This window comes from Nyctibius grandis, chromosome 6, assembly GCF_013368605.1.
Source record: "Nyctibius grandis isolate bNycGra1 chromosome 6, bNycGra1.pri, whole genome shotgun sequence".
Taxonomy (NCBI): Eukaryota; Metazoa; Chordata; class Aves; order Nyctibiiformes; family Nyctibiidae; genus Nyctibius; species Nyctibius grandis.
The window spans coordinates 25,948,652-25,971,280 of NC_090663.1; the positions used below are offsets into that span (position 1 = coordinate 25,948,652).

A 22,629-nucleotide genomic window follows, 5' to 3' on the forward strand; every position below is an offset into this window, starting at 1 on the left:
ACTGATATCTATGAAATTAGATGCACAGTTTGTATTCATCTGTTGGACTGCACCTTGAGTAGGATACCCCTGGTTGCCTGGTTGGTCTGTGCAGCTTACTTAATGCTAAATCTTTCAATATGATGCTTCGGAAAAAAACCAACAGGAAAAAGTGTTTGTTTCTGATCTGCATCATCTTACTGAATCCTGGAACTTAACTAGTACCTTAGGAAGAATTAAACTTCAGAACACACAAGTTACGAGTTTCTCCAAGTTTCTCCGACTCTGAATAGATGTCAAAGGTATCTGCGTGTTTTTTTTTTTTGTTTCCCCAAAGAGAAAAAACAATCTTCCTTTATTAATCTACTACTGGCTGTTCAGAAGACTGTGTAAACACTGCACCACTTCTTACACAGACGTTTGTCCAATAATCTATCATTGAAATAAAAAAAAAAAATCTACTACAAGATAAGAATTATTTTGAATAATTTTACTTTAATCTTCAAATTTGTTACCCATATATGAGGCAGAAATACCCTACCTCACTTCAAGTTTCAACCTCCCATATCGCTATATTTGACAGAGTCATCTCAGAGTCATCTCATTACCTACTTGGAAGCAAACATGGATCATGTTTACCTCACAAGTATGTTTTTTTCTAGCTAGTATGTTGCTAACTGAGATCAGACATTAAAATAAGACTAACCAGGGGACTCATACATACCCTCTCAATCCTGGCCTAAACAGAATTCTGGGACATAAGAGCAATTAAAAAAATTGAGAAGCGGTAAACGCTCCAAAGAGGTACTCTTTCTTTACAGGGTAAAAGAAGGTAGATCCTTTTGAAGAAAATGTTATTGGCAGACTAATCTGACTGGGAATAACTTTCTCAGTGGGAAAATCACTTTTAATTAAGCAGCACTTGTTAGCATTTCCTGACACACATATAAAACATAACTAATATACAAAGACTTTCTCTCCTTTAAAAAGTCTGCAAATTTACTCTCTCTCTAGTAACCACAAGTGAAAAAACTCCATGACTGATCAGCAAGAATTCTAAGACATCAATATAAAAGCAGATCAAAGCTTTATTCAGATGGGAACCTTACCTTCCTTTTTCCACGAGTAGCAAGACATCTGTTTTCTCTCCATTTTGCATAACACTACTGATTGCTGAAAACAAAACACATACACATTCATATGATCTACACAGACACACATATATAGACAAACACATACATGCACGTGTAGACGTTTTTTCAAAATGATCTTCAGTGACAAAAGGAGCATGGAATTCTTAAAACATTTCAAATAAAGACTGCTGCTGATAACAGAAACGAAACTCCACAAAATCCCACAATACACTCACATTTACAAGAAAAAATAATGCAGAAAATTATAAAGAAAGGTTAAACAGGTACTTTTTCATGTGAAAACATGCTACAGTGTTTTATTGTATTAAACTTGTAAATACAAGTTTTAGAAAATATAATGATTCAGAAGGAAGCTAGATTTTTGAATCTATTAATTTAATTGCACCCTAATTGCTGAAGATATTTACAATAACATAACGTGAGTTATATTTATACTGTGAAGACCACTGCCACCCTTCTTTTTTTTAGCAGGAATATCATAAGGCAACATAAAGCACCCTGCAAAACACCTACATTATACATAACACAGAAAATACATCTGGATAGTTTCCAGTAACAGTGCTTATAAAACCATACTGTGCACTATACTAAAAATGGTAAATTAAATGTAACCTGTTTACTAACTCAAAATTCTGAAAAGTTAATGCTTTCACGGTTTAGGTCTTATATATAATCCACATCCTAAATCAACTAATTCCCAGAGACAGTAAAGTCATGAATATCAATGAAGCTCAATAAACATATTCTGATGCATGTTATAAGAAGTTTTTGTATCACACATACTCCTGGCCTCATTTACATTTACTGAGCAAATATCAAGAAGGTAAGTGACTATACTTCCACTGATTATTCATTATTTGGCAAGTTTCGGTCTTAATAGCGGAGCAGATTTATTTTGGGGAAACCAGAAGTAAAAGAAAAGATAGGAGTATGGATATATAATATTTACAAGAAATACAACTCTGTTACACAACTAATATTTAAAAATCAAAACCCAAACAAAAATTATTTTCAACCAAACGCTGAATGCCGGCTAAACATGAGCCAGCAGTGTGCCCAGGTGGCCAAGAAGGCCAATGGCATCCTGGCCTCTATTAGGAATAGTGTAGCCAGCCGGTCTAGGGAAGTGATTGTCTCTCTGTACTCCGCACTGGTGAGGCCCCACCTTGAATCCTGTGTCCAGTTCTGGGCCCCGCACTTCAAGAAAGATGTTGAGGTGTTGGAGCAAGTCCAGAGGAGGGCGACCAAGCTGGTGAAGGGTCTGGAGGGTACGACCTATGAGGAACAGCTGAGGGAGCTGGGGTTGTTTAGCCTGGAGAAGAGGAGGCTCAGAGGTGACCTTATTGCAGTCTACAACTACCTGAAGGGAGGTTATAGTGAAGTGGGAGTCAGCCTCTTCTCCCAGACAACTAGTGATACGACAAGAGGACATAGCCTCAGGCTTCGCCAGGGGAGGTTCAGGTTGGACATTAGGAAGCATTTCTTTTCAGAAAGGGTCATCAGACATTGGAACGGGCTGCCCAGGGTGGTGGTGGAGTCACCATCTCTGGATGTGTTGCAGAAAAGACGACATGGCACTTACTGCCATGGTCTAGTTGACATGGTGGTGTCAGGGCAATGGTTGGACTCGATGATCCCTGAGGTCTCTTCCAACCTGAATGATTCTGTGTGATTCTGTGATTTCTATACTTGAGATATACACAGATTTTGGATGCTCATATGATTAGGGTAGGAGCAATTACAGTTGCATTATCAAAACTCTAATATTTGAAACAGTTCTCCTACTGCCTAACTTTTAATTCTGAATCAAGATCAAAAAGTATTTACAAGTTAAAAGATAGCTAGAAGCATAAAAATATTTCTGATTAAAAAACACCTTCACAGTGTTATTCACAGCAAATGTAAGGTGGCAGTAAATAAACAGTAGAAAGCCCTATGGCATTTAGGCAAGTTCCTACAAAACAGTCCACAATCTGACAGCATTTACAAAGAGGATCATCAATAAAGAGCTAAATTATCTTCTCTATATTACTTTAATATAAAATCTCAAATTATTTTTACTTTTCTACATAACACATTTCCTTGTCCAATATAAAAACAAGTAGGGCAGATATGCTTAAAGAGGATTCAGCACATAATTACAGACAATGATATAAAACTGGTCATAGAAGACCATTTGTATAAATATTCTTATCTTTCCACATCATGATATTAAGCAAAGAATATTTTTAGTATCAGAAAAAAAGAAAAGTCTATTAGTCTGTGAAACAGTTTTCCAAGAGGATTATAATTTTTCCAGTACATTTGAGTATTTTGAAAGTAGGCTTGTCAATCACCTCAAGAACACGTCCTGCAGTGAGCATTTCTGCCCTGTCAAAAATATGAGACAATAATCCCAAAAGGTCATATATTATTATTCAATTCTGTACTTGTAAGAAAGATACTGCTGCAACTGGAACAAAAATTGTCTTCATTCATTATGAAGCTGTGAAAAATCTCTCTAGCGTGTGCCACTAAGTAAGGAAAAAAATCCAAGACAAAACTTTAGCAACTCCATATTTAGATGAGAGTTGGGAGAGCATCTCTCATGCAAAGGAATAGTTACCAAGCTCCCTAATGTTTATGACTTTAAAATGTAATAGAAATGTCCTTAATGACAGTGAATTAATTCTGTAGAGTATTTCCTAAATTCTATATGTTAAGAAAAATTCTTACTTAGTTCTTGCAACCTCCTTAGATATATGGAATCTTCTTCAGCATTCTCCATTTCAAGACAAAAATAAAGGCTTGACTTCTCAACAGCAAACCAGCCTTTTCTCCACTGATCCAGGTTATGGCAATCTTTGTAGTACAGCTGGCCAATCAGGTCACAGTCTCTCTCTAATAAGCATTCAGCCACAGGGGGAACAAAATACTACCAAAGAAAATGGTGTCAGTCAGGTGAAGGAAAAAAAAAACCACCTCTTCCCCTAAAAAAACCCAAATCAAGATATTGCAAATCTATAAGATTCAAGGATGAAAGCCACAGTAAAAAAATAAGACTTTCAGATTTATCAATCATAAACCCATATATACACTAAATTTAAATTATAAAATCAAGTATAACATAGTTTTTCCATTCATACTCTACAATTCAAACATTTTTGCTTTGTAAACTAGAATTGATTTAATTAGTAATGTGACTATTAGCATTTGGTACTGTATAAAATATGGTACTGCTTTATGAATTCAGTTTCGGCAAACAGAAGAACAGAATTGCAACCATAAACAGTTGAAATAAATTCATATAGTATATGTCTTTATACTAGAGAACTTTTAATATATTCTTAAGGTCGGCATTAAAATGTTGCTTCGATTCCTTTTCCATTTTATTTTATTATCTTGTTTCAAACATTAAATCACAGAAGTTATTTCTTCCTGCTGCACAAGAAACCTTTACACATGAGGTAGATCAGTATTCATCAAGAATGGATTCTCAGAGGATTTTAAGCTAACAATGACACTTTATCCTTTGTGCAAAGGCTCCTGGCCTAACTGGAAAAGATAATTATCAGTATTACCTTAGCTATTGCCCAAGTCCATTTTCTTTGTGAATATGCAGTTTCAGCTCCAAATAGAAAAACACGTTCTGACATTAAGTAGATTTCAAAGGTAAAGATGTCCCTAAAGCAAGCAAGAGGAAAAAGGCAGCTGTATTTAGTCTTCGTAACAGTAGACACAAGTCTCATTTCTCTCTCTATTTTTATATTATTTCATACCTATGGAATGGAATCCATCTGCATTTCTCCTCCAATCTTACAAGTACAACCCAGCTAATAATAGAGTATTTTATAACACAACATGATCAAAGTGCTTTTCAGGTCAATAATACATGCTTAGAGGCTACTGCATAATAGTTTTTTCAGTAATTCTGAAATGAAAAAATTTTTATATATAGTCATTAAAATTCACAGGATTTTTTTGTTCACGATATTTCAGCAAGTATATTTTTGTGATGCATTCAAAACATTTTGCTTAGGTCAAATATAAGCAGACCAACTCATTGAATGGGAATTGTAAACACGTTACCACAGAATCGCAGAAATGTTGATTCAAAGGGACCTTTAGATGTCACTTGGTCTAATCTGCTCAAAGTGGGACCATCAATAACCATAGATCAGAGCAGCAATGAAAAGCCTTGAAAACCTTCGACGATGGAGACTACTATTTCTCTCAGCAACCTGTTCCTGTCCTCCACCTTCCTTCTAATGAAGAGGCTTTTCCTATCATCCAGCCTGAATGTCCTAGGGTGAAACGTGTGTTCACTACCACTCCTTCTATCATCACTTGCTGCCACCAAGAAGAGTTTGGTTCTGCTGTGTTTACGACTACCCTTTGAAGTTGCCGTAGCTCGAGAAGTTCTTAGAAGTTTTTTGGGGGGTGTCTTGTTTTTTTTCTTTTTAAAGAGTACATAATTATTTAAACAGATGGACCCTTTTTAACTGATAAATAATAAGGATAGTAAAAGAAGAAAAAACAAAACAGTTGAAATTCGGGCAGAATTTAGAAACTAAATATTTTGTTGGACTTAGTGTCAGTCTTCAACTTATAAATTATTGTTCACCCACCGATAGTATGATTTCATCTGTGACCTCTCCCCAGAATCCAAATAGATGGAATATGCTTTTTCCTTTCAATGCTGGAGATTGAGATTTGTCTAAATCTGGAGAACTGAACACTCATTTTCAATAACCACTTTGAAAATTACATGCTAATAGAACAGACATTTTAAGGACCAATTGTTCCACTACACGAAATATCAAATTTAGGGAAGTTTCTCATAAAACTACCCAACTGCGGTAAACCACAGCAGGAGGTTAGTCATTCCCTAAAAGTGAAGTATTCAGCCAACACATTTTTAATTTAGGTATTATCCTGAAGTGGAACCATTTGGAGATGCAGCAAGCAATAGGTTAGATTTGATGACAGAAGAAGAAAGTGATATTCTTCTTTTTTTTCTGGAAACCACAAAGCTATGCTACTGCAGAATAGCGAAGGCCATCTCCATTGTATTATGCAGCATGTTGCTGCATCACTATGCTTCAGGATTTCTCTCCTCTGCATGCCCTTTTTCTCTGTAGTAGCTAAAGACACTTTTGCTTTGTAACTACAAGGATTGCAGGATTAGACTGTAGAAAAAGCTTGTTATTTTACATACACACACATATAAAGAAATTTAAAAGGAAGTGTTATGGAGTTTGTTAGACAGATCCAAAGTATAGATTAAACAAAAATGTTGCCCTAAAAAAATCAAGTGTCACTGGGATGCAACTCAGATTTAGGAGAATCTCCATGTGATGTTTTTAATGTACAAATGGGATGTGAGAAACTTATAAAAGAAACAAGACCACAAAAAAAGTTGTTATCTTCAAACTAACACAATGTTCAACAGTTACACTGTTGTCCTCAACTGAGGACAAAGAATGGGTTTCAAAGACTGATAGATCTGTGACCAAAACAGAAATCCTTGTGGAGAATTCTAATCTGCTGCATTATTATCAGGAAGAAACAAAGCAAGAGTTTTGGCTTGAGGCAGAGGTCAATCCGAGAAAGAAAAATGAGTATTAATTGTTCAATTTATCATCATGTAACCTTTTAAGCACTGAGAATATGCATTACAGTTTTAATAAGAAACAGATGTATCTAATTTATGCTGCCCTTTTAAATTATCCTAACATTTTCATCATATCATTATAAAAAAAAAAAATCCCCAAATAGCACTTATTTCTTGAAGTCAATGTAAAATAATTCAGCTTTTTTTCGTAAATTGCATGTTCAAAACTCAGGAACAAATGAACAGCTCTGAAAACCCAGAATAAAACCTTTGAAATACCTGAGTTTATTTATCAAAATATTAATTTGGGAACCTACCCTCTATTTAAAAAGAAGTCTGACTTGTGCACTACAAGACAGATAACTTCATTGATGTCAATCATACCATTAGGAGTTGTAGTTTTATCACTTTCATAGTAGCTTAGAAAGCCACTTTCCAAAGTGCACCATCTTCTGTTGCAATCTGTGATTAAAAAAATAATAGAAAAATCAGTTGGCATAATAATAAAAATTACCTCTTCCTATAGAGGTCGCCTCACAGGATGCATAGCTCTGTTGTAACAGTAATACATTTATGATGAAATCTCAGTCTCATTGACTTCAGTGGGCTAAGAATTCAATGTCTGTGTTGATACTCTTAACCTACAGGAACTCTAGCACATGGTAATTTAAGAAAATATTTCAAATAAAACACACCTATTTTTACTTTATGAATATATTAAATCGACTCATAAGTTAACTTTACCATTGTATAGGGGTTTTACTTCACTTGATGTGGAACTTGATGGGGGAAGAGCTAGTACATGGTACCATGTTACATGTTTATCAGAAGAGATTTAAGGAAGTGAAAAGAAAACACGCTACAATGTTAGAAACACTGAAAGCTACAAGAACAATATATTCTGACAAAAGCTGATAGCTAAATGACTGAGTGAATCACGGTATGCAGTAGCAAAAAAAGGGCTACTCTTTCATTCCTGTTGCTGGAACTAGAGACCAAAACCAAGTCAATATGTCTTCCATTGTTTGGTAATGCTTGGGTGTCCACTCACTGTCAGAAGATGAAGGGAAACAATTTAAGCCTTTCAAATAGTCTAGAAAAAACAATGTCATACATATAGAACTTGTATCCACTGCACTCTACTAGAAAATGCAAGGAAAACACTATCAGAAGTTGTGTTATTTAACATGATTAATTTTTTTTTTTTAAATATGCTACCAAAATAGTAGGGGATGACAAACTGATAAAACAGAAAAACTAATAGAACAACCCTTTCTAGGTACATCAGTGGTAGAGCTCAATTCTCTTCCACTACAGGCCCAAGTGTCAGATAGTAATGAAATTGTACAGAATTTATTCCTTTATACTGGGGGAGATAAATGGATACATTGTAGATAGAGGGTAGCTATAGCCATTTCAGGATGACATGTTCACATTAGAATGAATTGGAGATCTCTCTTGTTGCTATTCACATATATACCTGGCAAGGGTAAATTCATTCAGCAACACTGTAGTTTACAGAATGCTAACATTTGTAGGGTGCTTTCAATGTGTAACAATTTACAGTTGCTGAGCATGGTTAAATTACCCAATGAAGAATTCTATCTTCAAATAACTTTAAATTAGATATATTGGAGTATTTAGTAATTGCCATCTGTGACGGACAGAGTTTGTATGCCTTAAACAACTTGTTTGACAACTCTGGCTGGAGGAGTGGATGGGTGCTATAAAGGCCTGGAAGTATGGCAAGAGATAAGGGCCTTGGGAATGGAACAATACCTTTGTTGTGCCTTAACTGGTGTGATTTACAACTCTGGCTGGAGGAAGGGAGGCCGGATGGTATCTTTTCCTTGGGGCCAGGCTACACGTAAAACGACTTTGCAAGGCATCAACCACGCTTGTGCAGAAGCGGGGTCATATAGCGGACACCACAACTAGGGGGGATCGCGACCACCAGCCACCCCTTGAGGGACCACCGACTCATTTCGAGAACAATCTAAGACTACAAAGCACAGGCGTCGCAATTAGCATGAGAAGCGAGCAGAGGGGGGAGACAAGAGGGATGTTACCACCCTCTCCTCTCTCGCGTGCAAATAACCTAAAGTATTTAGAACTTCTCGCTTAGGATGCTGGGCGTGCGCTCCCACCCACCACCTGAGGACCAATCCTGCAAGCGATTTACCAGAGGAGCAACTCTGCAAGCAATTTACCAAATCTACAAGCAACTTACATCACTGGATCCAAGGGTGGTGATCTCTCTTTTCCTCTCTCTCATAGTCTCTACCCTCTTTCTCTTTTCCCTTTTCCTTTTCTGTCTTTTCTCAATGCCTTTAGAAATCCAAGACACTTACGACCATGCCACTTTCCCTGTATTAATAAATTGTCCTTAATTTCATACCAGTTATTTGGTGTCATTTCACCTTAATTTACTCCAAGGGATTTATGAACTAGTTGAGACCAGGTCGTAACACCATCTACACTTTAAAAAAAAATACAAGGTGGAGGAAAAAAAATCTGCAGAGCAACTTAGAAGTATTATTTGGCATATTTAATTAAGACCAAATGTCTACTCCTTCTTATGAACTTAAAATATGAACACAGCACATGACATAGCATATTAATGACTATTTGCTACTCAAAATACTCATGCATTCATTCTAGCTTACATCTACTTCTTAGAATATAATTTGAGGTGCATCTATTCCCACCACTGCAGAGAAGCAGGTCCTAAGAGAAAATACCCTGCTTAATTCTACAGTCTTAAAATTCCTATACAGCTGCAAATATTCTGGTAAAGTATTTGTGAGAATCTGGTAAAACAGCTCTGGGAAAAAAAAAAAACCACCAAAAACAAGCTGCTGTTGTAGTTAGCCAATACTTACTTAGTATGTTATCTGATATTTCATCCAATCAGTTTTTCTGTTATTTGCTATATGATTTATACACGTTTTACAAATATCTCCCCTCTCCTATCCCCCAAAGACTATTCTACAAAATAGCTTACTGCTTCAATATTCATCAAACTGTTACAACTATCAAAGAGGATTTTGGAATATCAAGGCTTTTAACGGGGCTCCATAAAACCTTTTAAACTAAAAACAGGAGCAGAAAACCAAACATGAGCTACTAAATCTCTAACCTTTACTTTTTGATCCATTGCATCAGAATAGCACCAATGTTTGAGCTCTCTTCCTGCTGATCAACAGCTGTTAATTAACAACAACTTTCCTCAAAAGTTATGCACCCCTGCAGAAACCACTGATGGATAATGGGAACTATACACAAAGTTGGCTTACACTCTCCTGCGCTGAAATCCACATTATGAAAAACTGGACTGTATTTCCAGGTGTTCCACCTGGTTGTTATAAAACCTGAGTTCAGTTCACAGCACTGAATGATTTCTTGAGTGTCCTTTTACCATTAGGGCTCAGCCCACAAAATGATAACAGTTTTCTGTGACAATAAACACAGCGCTTAAATTTTCAGCCCTTGGCACTAAAGGCAAGGCTGACAACTACCTCGGAGATTCATAGCACTGAGGAAAAGCCCAATGTACTTTGGGACAGGGCCCAAAAGTTTGGCAAGTGCTGTAATCCCCACTCAGAGAAGGGTGCTCCCTTCTCTGGCCCAGTGAGAACTCAATTAGTTCGCAAAAAGTCAGAACTGCTTCAACAGCAGAGCTTCTTTCTTTCTTCTAGAACTAAATAGCTGGGTCACTTTTTTGTGCAATATGACCTTCTTATTTGAATCTTTACAGGCAGAGGGAACTGAAACTGTATATCCCATCCCTTAGTATTCTAAACATCAAATTATTTTCTAAAGAGAGTAAGAAGGGAAAAAAAAATATTACCACCTATTCCCAAAAATCTTCGATATGCAAATCCCATATTACTTCATGATAATGAGTTTCTATAAAGTTAGAAACAGTTCTTGATGTAGGGAAAAAAAAAATCAATACAGAAGGAAAAAAAAAAGATTATGTGCTTTATATTTTAAATAGCAAAAAAACCCTTTTGTCATAATACTTATTACACATGGCTGAGATATATTAGAGCCCTCAGGCAAGAGCAGTTTCTAATTCAAAATTGCAGGGTTTTTTTCTGTTGTTGAAAGGATGTTGTTATTACATCTTCCTCCCTTGTCCCATTTGTCTTCTTAAACTGCAAATGGTCAGGGAAACCTATCTCGCTATGTATCTGTAAAGCACCCATCCCAGAAACATCACTCCTGACAGACACATGAGTAATTCAACATTAATGCAAAAACAAAGCAAGCAAACACCCCCAAAAAAATCCCCCCAAAAAACAAACAGTAGAACATCTACCATCTACAAGACATTATCACAATTTCAGAGGCCAAAACCTGAGCTGAGGGAAATCTGGTTCCTTTCCATTCACTGTATGTTCATCCAAGTAGTAAGTACAATGCTAAGCAATAGACTACAAGCTTTCAAAGCAGCTTCATTTCTGTCCACTAAAAACTTATGATGGAAGGCAGTCAAAATTCAATTGTTTCTTGTCTGAGGGCTTTCTTCATAAATACTTTTAAGGTATCCGACTAACGATGCTCACTCCCATTACATCTCCCCAATAAGCACTACAGAAGACTTTCTGTGAGCATTTATAGCTAAATCTTCAATCTATACAGGCATTTAAAAACTTATACTGCACTTTCAACATACCATTGTGTTAGAAGAGACCAGTAGTATTGCCTTGTACCTGCTCTTTACTTCTCTTAGTGGACTCTAAGTTTTTTTATGAATACAGATACTGACAACACAGAAGAGGTGGTCTGCACTTAGAGTAAGTAGTAGTGAGGTCTGCAGTTACACCTTTCTTTCCTGAATAAGCAGTTTCAGAACAATCCTGAAGAAATTCCTGTCCAGCAGCAGTCCTCTGCCACAACAGGTGTCTGTTAACAACTGCAAAGTTGCCTGTTGATCACTCAATGCTTTCAAGTATTTGGACCCAGACTAACATATAGATTCTTCAAAAGCATATTTAAATAGGAGTTATATGCTTTAACATGCTTTAGTCTCTACTAAGGATCTTAAAGGCATACACCACAAGAATATGGACATAATCATAGAAAAATATTTATATACCAACACAGAATGCCATGTCAAGATTTTAGGAGCAATAAACTCAGCCATTAATCAGCCCATATTTTAAAAATCTGTATCATTTTTTTGTTTAGATGGAAGAAAAATATAGGAACACAACTGGGGAGAAAAGGGAAAAATAAAGCTAAGTAAATTATCTGATAACATCTCAAAAAAAAAAAAAAACAAATCACAGAAGACTGACAGACACAGAAGATCACAGAAGATCACAGAATGTTAGGGATTGGAAGGGACATCAAAAGATCATCTAGTCCAATCCCCCTGCCGGAGCAGGATTACCTAGATCATATCACACAGGAACGCGTCCAGGCGGGTTTTGAATGTCTCCAGAGAAGGAGACTCACAACCTCTCTGGGCAGCCTGTTCCAGTGTTCGGTCACCCTCACTGTAAAGAAGTTTTTCCTCATATTTATGTGGAACCTCCTGTGTTCCACCTTGCACCCGTTGCCCCTTGTCCTGTCAAGGGATGTCACTGAGAAGAGCCTGGCTCCATCCTCATGACACTTGCCCTTTACATATTTATAAACATTAATGAGGTCACCCCTCAGTCTCCTCTTCTCCAAGCTAAAGAGACCCAGCTCCCTCAGCCTCTCCTCATAAGGGAGATGTACCACTCCTTTAATCATCTTTGTGGCTCTGCGCTGGACTCTCTCTAGCAGTTCCCTGTCCTTCTTGAACTGAGGGGCCCAGAACTGGACACAATATTCCAGATGCAGCCTCACCAGGGCAGAGCAGAGGGAGAGGAGAACCTCTCTCGACCTGCTAACCACACCCCTTCTAATACACCCCAGGATGCCATTGGCCTTCTTGGCTACAAGGGCACATTGCTGGCTCATGGTCATCCTGTTGTCCACTAGGACTCCCAGGTCCCTTTCCCCTACGCTGGTCTCCAACAGGTCTGGCCACAACTTGTACTCATACATGGGGTTGTTCTTGCCCAGATGCAGGACTCTACACTTGCCCTTGTTATATTTCATTAAATTTCTCCCCGCCCAACTCTCCAGCCTGTCCAGGTCTCTCTGAATGGCTGCGCAGCCTTCCGGTGTGTTAGCCACTCCTCCCAGTTTTGTGTCATCAGCGAACTTGCTGACAGTGCACTCTATTCCCTCATCCAAGTCATTAATGAATATACTGAATAGTACTGGTCCCAGTACCGACCCTTGAGGGACTCCGCTAGACACAGGCCTCCAACTGGACTCTGTCCCATTGACCACTACTCTCTGGCTTCTTTCCTTCAGCCAGTTCACAATCCACCTCACTACCCGATCATCCAGACCACACTTCCTCAGTTTAGCTGCGAGGATGCTGTGGGAGACCGTGTCAAACCCTTTACTGAAATCGAGATAGACCACATCCACAGCTTTACCATCATCTATCCACCGGGTTACGTCCTCATAAAAGGCTATCAAGTTGGTTAAGCATGACTTCCCCTTGGTGAAGCCATGTTGAGTGCCCCTAATGATCCCCCTATCCTTGATGTGCCTAGAGACAGCACCAAGGACAAGTTGCTCCATCACCTTTCCAGGGATGGAGGTGAGGCTGACTGGTCTATAGTTACCCGGGTCCTCCTTCTTGCTCTTTTTGAAGACTGGAGTAACATTCGCTTTCCTCCAGTCCTCAAGCACCTCTCCCGTTGCCCACGACTTAGCAAAGATGATGGAGAGTGGCCTAGCAATGACTTCCACCAGCTCCCTCAGCACCCACGGGTGCATCCCATCAGGGCCCATGGATTTATGGAAGTCCAGATTGCTTAATCACATATATCTACTGTGATATACACACATTTTCACTCCAATAAGCTCAATTTGTTGTAAGGTTATTGGAAGTCCTAATTTCCACTCGGAATACTTTCAAAATTTGTGAGCTTGAGAAACATCCTAGGTGTTGACCATTTAGACTCTTACTAAAAAGGCAGTGATACATTTAAATGATTTCCGGAATATTATCATTTTAGATGGAAACTACTTTTTGGCAGTTAGCAGCATCCACCTAAATATAATTAAAGTGAGAAATGTTTCTAAGTGGTTTTTATTTATCAATAACTGTTGTTAACTTGAATATTTTTTCAGTAGTTCAGTTTTCTTCCTCTGTCAAGCACTGAATAAAGAAATCAAGACAATCAGTATTTTCTTTATCTGAAAGAGGTCTACTGAATCAAAAGAGGATATGTCATGTCAAAGACACTTTATCTTTAAAAAGTAACGCAAGAAGTTTAAAAGAACCATATTAATCCAAAACATACATATTCATGTATTATTCAAGTACATAAAGAAGAAGTGAAATACCTTCTTTTAATTTCTTCTCTGTAAGAAGCTTAGCAGTATTAGAAGAAGCTTTGTATAAGAATTCAAAAAGAAAGGTGGAATGTGAAGAATGTTCAGAGAAGCCGCTTTCAAAACAAGTATCACAGTTTGGGAAATCTATTAAAAGAAAATAGAGTTTAAACATACAGAACTTCAGTTATATCCATTATAACCATTTCTCCACAGGTCTTTAACTGCGTACCTGTAGATACCCAGTTGCTCTGTAATATCTTTACTACAGCACAGATACATCTTATTGATTTGTTTTTATAATTAGAGTAAAATTCTTACATATTAATCAAAAAAAATACAGGTTCACATTTGTTACTGTCCCAGTTTCACTGGGATTTTGTTTCAGTTTGTGGCCAGCCATGGTGATCAGGGCCATTAGCAGCTAAATCCAGGACAGCTGACCCAGGCTGGCCCACAGGTGTATTCTATATCATTAACAACCAAGTTCACTATAAAAGGGAGGGCTTGGTGGGAAGAGGTGGGGCTTGTTTTGCTCTCCTGTCTTCTAGCTTTTTTTTTTTTCCCCCTTCTTTTCTTCTTCTTCTCTCCTTTCTTTCTCTCTTCTCTCTCTCCCTCTCTCATTGCCAATAATTGGTATTCCTGGAACCTGCTGCAACTGTAGCTAAGTATACTTTTGTGTATTCTCATTTATATTGGTTTCTTTATTTTATTAGATCTGTTTAATTTTAACCCATGAGTCTCCCTCTTTTTCCCAATTTCCTTCCTCAGCTGGGGAAGGGACATTGGGTGAGAGAAAAACTGTTATTGTTTATCCCCACATGCGGGCTAAACGAAGACAGTTACAACATTGCCAATGTCTACTACTGCTTGCTAATGTAATCTACAATATGGTTTTCTAGTGTACTAAGCTTTTATTTTCATCCCTTATGTAACATGCTTCAGCAGAAGGGCACTTTTTCTCTTGAGAGCTTATCTAGAAGTTTACAACCAACTCTAGTAACAGACGGAAAATGATTCTGAGAATCCCTGGCAACCTGCAATGACCTCCCTTTCTCTGAAGAGAACAACAAGCACATGGTGATGCTGCCTTGGCAGGAGAGCTAAAAGTAGAAAAGACAGAGCCAAGACAAGCAAACTTCTCTCTATGGCCTTAGGACCACTTGATAGCATAATTAGCAAAAAATAGCTCTGTATTTGCACAATGACTGAGCTCAACATCCTAGGAACCAGTGCCTGGCACTTGTGCCAGAGCAATGCTCAGGCAGAACTTAAGGCACCATGTCTGCTCTAGGAAGTCCTAAATCATTCCTGCATTTCCCACTAAAACTTTTGTTGTTCAGCCTACGCAGTGTTACTTTGCAGAATGGCATAACACAATGGAAAGTTGGCCCACAATGCTTGTTGCAGTACAGCATACCTAATTTTTTTCCTGTGTGTGAACTTTCATTCCCAGACTGCTTCAGATACTGCAAAGCCTTTTTAAAAGGTAAGCTCAGGCACAACCATACTCTACAATTCATTTATTTTTAAGAATAGCTTTCTGTTTTCAAGAGCCTCATAACAGTCACACACTGCAACCAGAACTGTTGACTTTCAAGGCCAAAATTTATCACGTGCTCCAAGCTGTAACAGAAGTTGTGATCTGAAATAAAGATAGTTTGCTGGGATACATACTAATACAAGATCAAGAGGTGAGTTTTTTCGGAGGAGAGTTTGGGAAAAAACAGGTAGGTCTGTATGCAGTAGAGGTAGATATCAATTTTTAAGAAAAAACAAAGCCCCAGATGAATACTTTAGATACACGTTAACTGTATATGCCTATTTATTCTGGCAAAAGCCTAATAGTATTGGCAGAGCAGATGATATTTTTCTTCTGTGTTGTAAGTAAGGGTATGAGGTCTATGAGTTATCACAGGCTTTTTTCTTATTTTTTTTAAGTCCTAAACTTGATGTCTAAGCAAAATAAAAGTAACTTGTACACAATTACATACTCTGTCTGCTGAAATACAGTTAGTCATCACAACTCACCCTCTCCTATACCACTGTTGTTCAATTCCATGACAATTTTTCTTCTGAATTTCTTCCTACCTTCCCTTTTGCTCATTATAAAATTAGAAGAACAAATCAAAGAGAATATACCGTACCTGAGAACTTATTATGGTACAGGAATTCCATTTGCAGTCTTTGTCCAGCTTTCTTGGCTAATAAGTATGGAGTACTGTAAACAGGGTCTCCAGTGGCACACATAGCATCAGCACCACTGAACAGCAACATCAGAGTTTCTAGCACATCTTGTTTAACTACGGCAGCACACAGAGCCTTATCATGGAGAGGGAAAATAAAAAGTCTCTTTAAATTAGAAAGTCATTAGCAACAAGTACATGTAATTTATATGCAAATACTTTCACCTCCAATATTGTTGCCCTGCATTTTCAAAGACCATAAATATTGAGAAGTAGCCAGAATCATGAAGTATGGTCTGAATCTAGAAAAAAGTAGCAACAACAAAAAAAGAAAACCCAAAACCATCACCACCCCAAACCCTGCAAGATGTTGCTGCCACAAGTTTCACTTGGGCAGAATAACATGAATTAAAACAACTGGAGAATAAGCTTGTTGTTTATTTATGTGAAAAATTCCCCCTCATTTTCCTTCACACACTAAACTACTAAAGAAAAAATTCTTATTATTTCGGACCTCAAAAGTTCAACCCAAGAGACAAGATTTGATCCTTAAATTCTATTCCTAGGAAACAGACTGAAATTCATGGGTAATTTTTCAAAACTATGGTCACAGTCAATAAAGCAACTGTTCTTTAGGGTATCTTAATACTTGGTCATCTTCCTTGAGATTTAAAGATCTCACCACATCCTAAAACATCAGTCACGTTTCATTTTTATATACACAAAGACAGACAAACACAACCTTTTTTTTTTCCCCCAAAATATTGGTCCAAAACCTTAAAACCAGGAGTAGCTGCACAATTGCAGCAGTCTATTCCATAATAATTTCTATGATTTAATATGTATTATTAAATTAGTTAATGAATGAGTTTTTCTGAAACGATTAAGGCAGAAGTCACTCAAGACGAGTACCCTCTAAAATTCATCCGTTCTAATAAACATATAAGCATTCAGTAGGCACGAGATGACAGGGCAGACAGCTCAGTAAAAGTTCTAGAATTACTTGGCAATGACCACTTATTACATGATAATTTCATGTCTCTACAGAGAATTTGACCATTACATCTGATGTATTTTCCCAGTAGTTAAATCATTAATTGATAGACATCCTTCCTCCCCACCAGCAAAAAACAGACTTCAGAAAAATCAAGCCTGTAAAACACAGAGCTATTTTATGTGATCTGCAGTTACAATATTAAATAAGGTCTCTTGCACAGCTGCTACCAATAAATAAAAAGCAATCCAAATGTTTTATTTTGCAAAGACATAAAGAGTTCCCATTGAAGCCCAAAAATGTTTCCAATTCCAATGAAATGCAGAAAACATTAATTCAAGTTCTACAGTGGGATGGTTCAATACTTTGGCTAGAAGTGTTTTAAAGACAAGTACTTACATGCCCATATTTTAACTTCTTATGTGTATAATTGATATACAACTTATAAGATGTATGGAGAATAACACTTCCTTTTTGACACAATAACCACTGAACAAACAAGACCTCTCTAGTTCAAACCACAATAACTTTTAAATGTTACTGCCTCCTCACAATCTCTGCATACCCATTGAGACAATTTGACTCGTGTAATTGAATGCATTAGCATTGTAACATATATGCATTTAAACTCTTCTATATTCATGAACTCTAAACAATCATGACTCTGAAATTAACATATTAGAAGTCAGTCAAATGGACATAAAAAATTGGCACAGAAATTTATAATTATAATTAGCATTTTCCACTTCGTAATTTTAAAGAATTTGTGTTATTTGTGTATAAGGAAACACAGAGAACTAAAATAAGAATTTATCTTATTTCATTTCCAATTAGCTACAAGCTACTATAAGTGTGCATGAGATACTTTCGGCATTGATAACACTGAATCATCTGAAGTACTGGAATGTTAGATGTTAGACATATAAGATATCAAAAATACATAAAGAAGGAATCTAAAGAAGTGAAGTGGGACTCTGCATCCCTAGAGTGTGCATTTGAATTAAAATAAAGATCCATATTCATTGATGGCTGTGGAAGACATACTACAGGCACCATATAGGTACCATGAGCTTCTACAAATTGGAAAAAACGAGGAACTAAGAAATCACAAAATGACTCCTGTAAAGGCTCCAAACCAACCTTTATTCAGCTCTGTGAGAATGTCACTCAGGATTCTGAATTCATTTCTCACCAGTTTAACAAGATGACCAAACTGCACATACAAAAGGTATAGTATGGGCTTACCCATTCTAGTATTACCTTATTCAACTGTTCCTTGGTTTTGTAGGGAAAAGGTGCTTTCCTGAATTTTCCCTCTTTGTATTTTTGTGTAATGAATGCTATCCTTTTTTCTGCAGGTGCATCCATATGCAGCTCTTCATCTGGAGGAAGATTTCCTGCCCAAAAGCTGTTTGCCCTCTTATTTCCAATGATGACAAAGAGCTGGATGAGGTGTAAGAAAAAAAACAAGCAATAATAGCATGAAGGATATGAAGCTAGTCTCCATAAAGTTTTCAGCTACTAAAAGTTGAAAAAGAAAGTTATTAAAGAAAAAAAAAATTGCCTGCAGGAGATGGAAGCCTCTCTCAGTCACTGCCTATGGTCATCTATAAATGAATAATAAAGTCTGTAGTCATCATCTACCATCAATAGCAACTAGGCTTTACAAGGCTAACCAGTTATAATATTTCAGTACATATTAGAAAATACCAGTAAAAGGTGAGAGAAGACTAGCATATATTTTAAAGAAAACAGTGATGACTCAACACTCTCTATCAGCACCACTTTTTAACACCCCAAGCAACTAAACTGGCAGTGAGAAGTTTCCTTTCTTTTTCCCTTCCCAATACTGCCCATCATGATTGTTCTCCAAAAGCATTTCCCCCTACCCCCCCCATCAGATGCTTGTAGAAATATTAAGATAAATGGTATAGATTGTTATCAAAACAAATGAATATTTTGAATCACACAAACGTACATTATTCCCAGAAGCATGAAGTTTGCTATAACAGCTACATGTTATTTAGCAGCTGTATGTTCAGTTTTCTTGTGAGTAAAGCAATAAATAACTCCTATTCATACAGTAGTTTTCAAGATGGAACAAAGAGTTAGAATATCACAGCATACCTCAATAAGTTCATTACTCCAAACGCTGGCATCCATTTTTAGACTCCGGACCTTTGAATCTCTTGGTCCTAAAGATCTGTGCTGTCCTGAAAATCCAAGAGTATTTTTACTTAACTACAGCACTTAAATTGGGTTTCTCTTCCGCTGAACTAACAAAAAAACCTAATGAAGACAGTTTTATTCTAATTGCTATTTTTAAAAAAGGCTGGGGTTGATATTTGAATATAAAATCAAAGCACCAAAAAACCCCAAAATTAAAACAAAAAAAACTTAGATTGCATTTGATAGTACTGAATAAACAAAGTAGGCCGTCTGATGTAGAAAACTTTTGGGAGGGTTTCTTTTGAAAGAGAGCCTAGAGTTATAAACTATTTCTTTGAATCTACTGCTTAAGCACATATTTAAATATAAAACATGATGGAACTAGATTTTTAGTCGTATCTGAAAAAGCTATCCCTATGGGCAGTAAAATATGCCCCGATATAATAGAATTAATACCCCAAGTTTATACACTGAAAATTGTTATCCTTTGGCACCCAGCCTTGCAAAAGCCAGCCATTTCCCATGAAGTCCTAGTGTGTCTTCATTTTCACTAATTTTCACTAATTGTGAAGGATTATTCATCTAAGGGAAACCAATCACCTTACAGACCTGTCATTTATACATGGAAGTGCTTTAGAATACGGATGACCTTGGTATTGAAAAAAAAAAAAAGAAAAGTTATGTTCAATTTTTGTCAAAACTGTCACAAGGATGGCACTGTTAAAAATAAAAAAAAAAAGCCAATTCAAGGACATATACAGATATGCAAATATGACATTTTGTAGAACCCACACAGCCTGTCATTAATTACTCTACCTGCGCACTTCTTACAAATGACAACACAGAGATTGATGGATGCCCAGTCAGGACTGGGAGCTTTACAGTCAGCACAGCTCCTGTTGGACTCGTTGAACCAAATCTTCTCAGCTACTTCATAATCAGACAGAGTTTCTGCTATCGATTGCTGCAGTGCTTCAATCCAGTCTTGTTTCTCTCTTTCTGACTCTGCTGTAAAGCTGAAACAATTGACTTTTCTGTGTTATTGATCTTTATTTTAAAGACCAATTAAACATAGTCTGCAGTCTTTCATTTATTACATTTACACTTGAAATCACAGTCAAAAAAAAATCTTCCTCTACGCAGATATAAATACTAAGATGGAATGTATTATTTTGTAGTTTTAGTCAATGAATATTCTCTCTATTTTCGTGTTCAGTTTTCAACAAAATCACTAATAGCATGAGCTACATAGCTTTCGTAACATTTAAGTTATGTTCCAGAGTTACTTTCAATATTTTTACGTTACCATGCACAAAACTTAAAGCCTGAATTTTAACAAAGTCATAAAATGACGTAAGGAAACACGGAGACTTACTGAGGAGTAAAAATGCACTTGCTAACTACAATAGCCAAAAAATGCTTTTCATTTATATTGATCTTTTTAAAAAATACAAATCATAATAAGCAAACACCAATATAGTGATGGCTTAGAGAAAGTCAAAGAACTAGCTATCTACCAACTAGCCACAGATTCAAATCACTGATCAAGACTAATTTACCTGCTACTCCAGTCGACTGAGAATGAAAGAAAATTCTTTGCTAACATTTAGCAAGCCCAGGAGAACAAAGTGATTTCTCCTTCTCCTGCATTACTGAGATTTTATTTAAGAAACACCACAACACTTAATGAAAGGCTTTTATTAGCATATACTTTTATGGTCTTAAAAATCGTTACAACAGCATCAGCCAAAGGGAAACTTTCTACTGATTTCAATGGAGGATTTGTACAAGCGATGGCATATGATTGATTCTTTTCTTTTTGAATAAAATATTTAATATTAAATGGATGCAGCATTATTTCACTACTGCAGTTTGTTATTCTTAAGATGGAGTCAAGTTGTTAAAGTGACTTTTTTTTTTCTGCCCTCGCACAGAATGAACAAAGGCGGCTACATAAAAATACAAATTGGTGGGCACAGGATATCTAGTCAGAGAGGTAACAGATGAAGCACAGAGCTAAACAAAGGAAAGAAAATCCTTCTGTTTTTTTTTAAAAAAAAAAGCTGAGCATTCTTAATAAAAGCATTACCTTTCATCCAAACTAGATAAGTCACTATAGTATGAAGCAAGTATTTCTTTAGTGCATTAGTTATTTGCGTATTTTGTAACATTAATATTAAAGTTCTCACCTAAAGCTTTTATAAGGAGTAATTATTTCAAAAGATTGCTTTGCAGTCCGATCCACTTGTTTTACATTTGCCACGTTCATAGGGATTAAAGTGATACCAAACCCTGTCTTAAAATCCTAGGGAAAAGACAATAAAAGTTCAGGGTTTTATCATTCAAGAATCAAACATGCATAGCACAATTAAATCAGCATGGTCCAAAAATCCACGGTCAGTAATTCACATTTTGTCTATAACATGCAAACTCTTTCTAATTCATTAATGTATAAATAAACCTACACTAAACTTTGTCCAAACACTATGCTTCTAATTGCTAGAATGACCTTACTTGATTGTTAGTAGGACACAAAAAAGCACACTGTAACTATTAATAAAGGAAAAAAACAAGGCTAAATAACAGATTGCATTAAAATGTGGATCCAAAACTATGGAAGTATCTAGCTTAAATCATACTTTAATGATTAAATAATGTTTATACATCTAAATCCTCATTGACAGCAGTTTTGCCTGCTTTTAAACAGATTGTTTTAACAAAATAAAATACATTATGTATAAAATTCTTTCTTAAACCTTTGGTTGCTCATGCTTCTCATGTATTACATAAACTAAACATGTCAAACTTGTCTTTGAAAAAAAGTCCTACACAGCAGACAAAATAGACAAAGGGTTATCTGTGACTCAATTATTAGAAATGCTAAGCTTTTTTGCCTTAAGAACCAGTCCTGATAAGAATCAGCCCTCCATTAACACAGTTGGGAAATAAAACGTTTAGTGAGCTCTTGTGAGGTTCTCTCAAATGCATGCATTTTGGAAACACTGATAAGCATATATGTTATTTCTGAACTACTCGGAACACCATCAGTATCTCCTTCTTAAACTGATTTAGATGTTCATCTAATGGTATCCACTTCCACAAGTTCAATCTCTGAAAATATCAGCGTACTTCTCGGAAACAGTAACTGCATCAGAAACA

At 36.5% G+C, this 22,629-nt stretch overlaps 1 protein-coding gene across 1 annotated transcript in view; it reads right to left on the reverse strand.

Moving 5' to 3' along the window:
- Window positions 1-22,629, reverse strand: part of ARAP2 (ArfGAP with RhoGAP domain, ankyrin repeat and PH domain 2) — a 136,282-nt gene that overhangs the window by 57,846 nt on the left and 55,807 nt on the right. Inside the window, 10 exon segments of the mRNA XM_068403695.1 lie at window positions 1,089-1,152; window positions 3,849-4,047; window positions 4,694-4,796; window positions 7,044-7,188; window positions 14,134-14,268; window positions 16,269-16,443; window positions 18,562-18,744; window positions 19,429-19,514; window positions 20,287-20,486; window positions 21,660-21,775. Coding sequence (XP_068259796.1) covers window positions 1,089-1,152; window positions 3,849-4,047; window positions 4,694-4,796; window positions 7,044-7,188; window positions 14,134-14,268; window positions 16,269-16,443; window positions 18,562-18,744; window positions 19,429-19,514; window positions 20,287-20,486; window positions 21,660-21,775 — 1,406 coding nt within the window.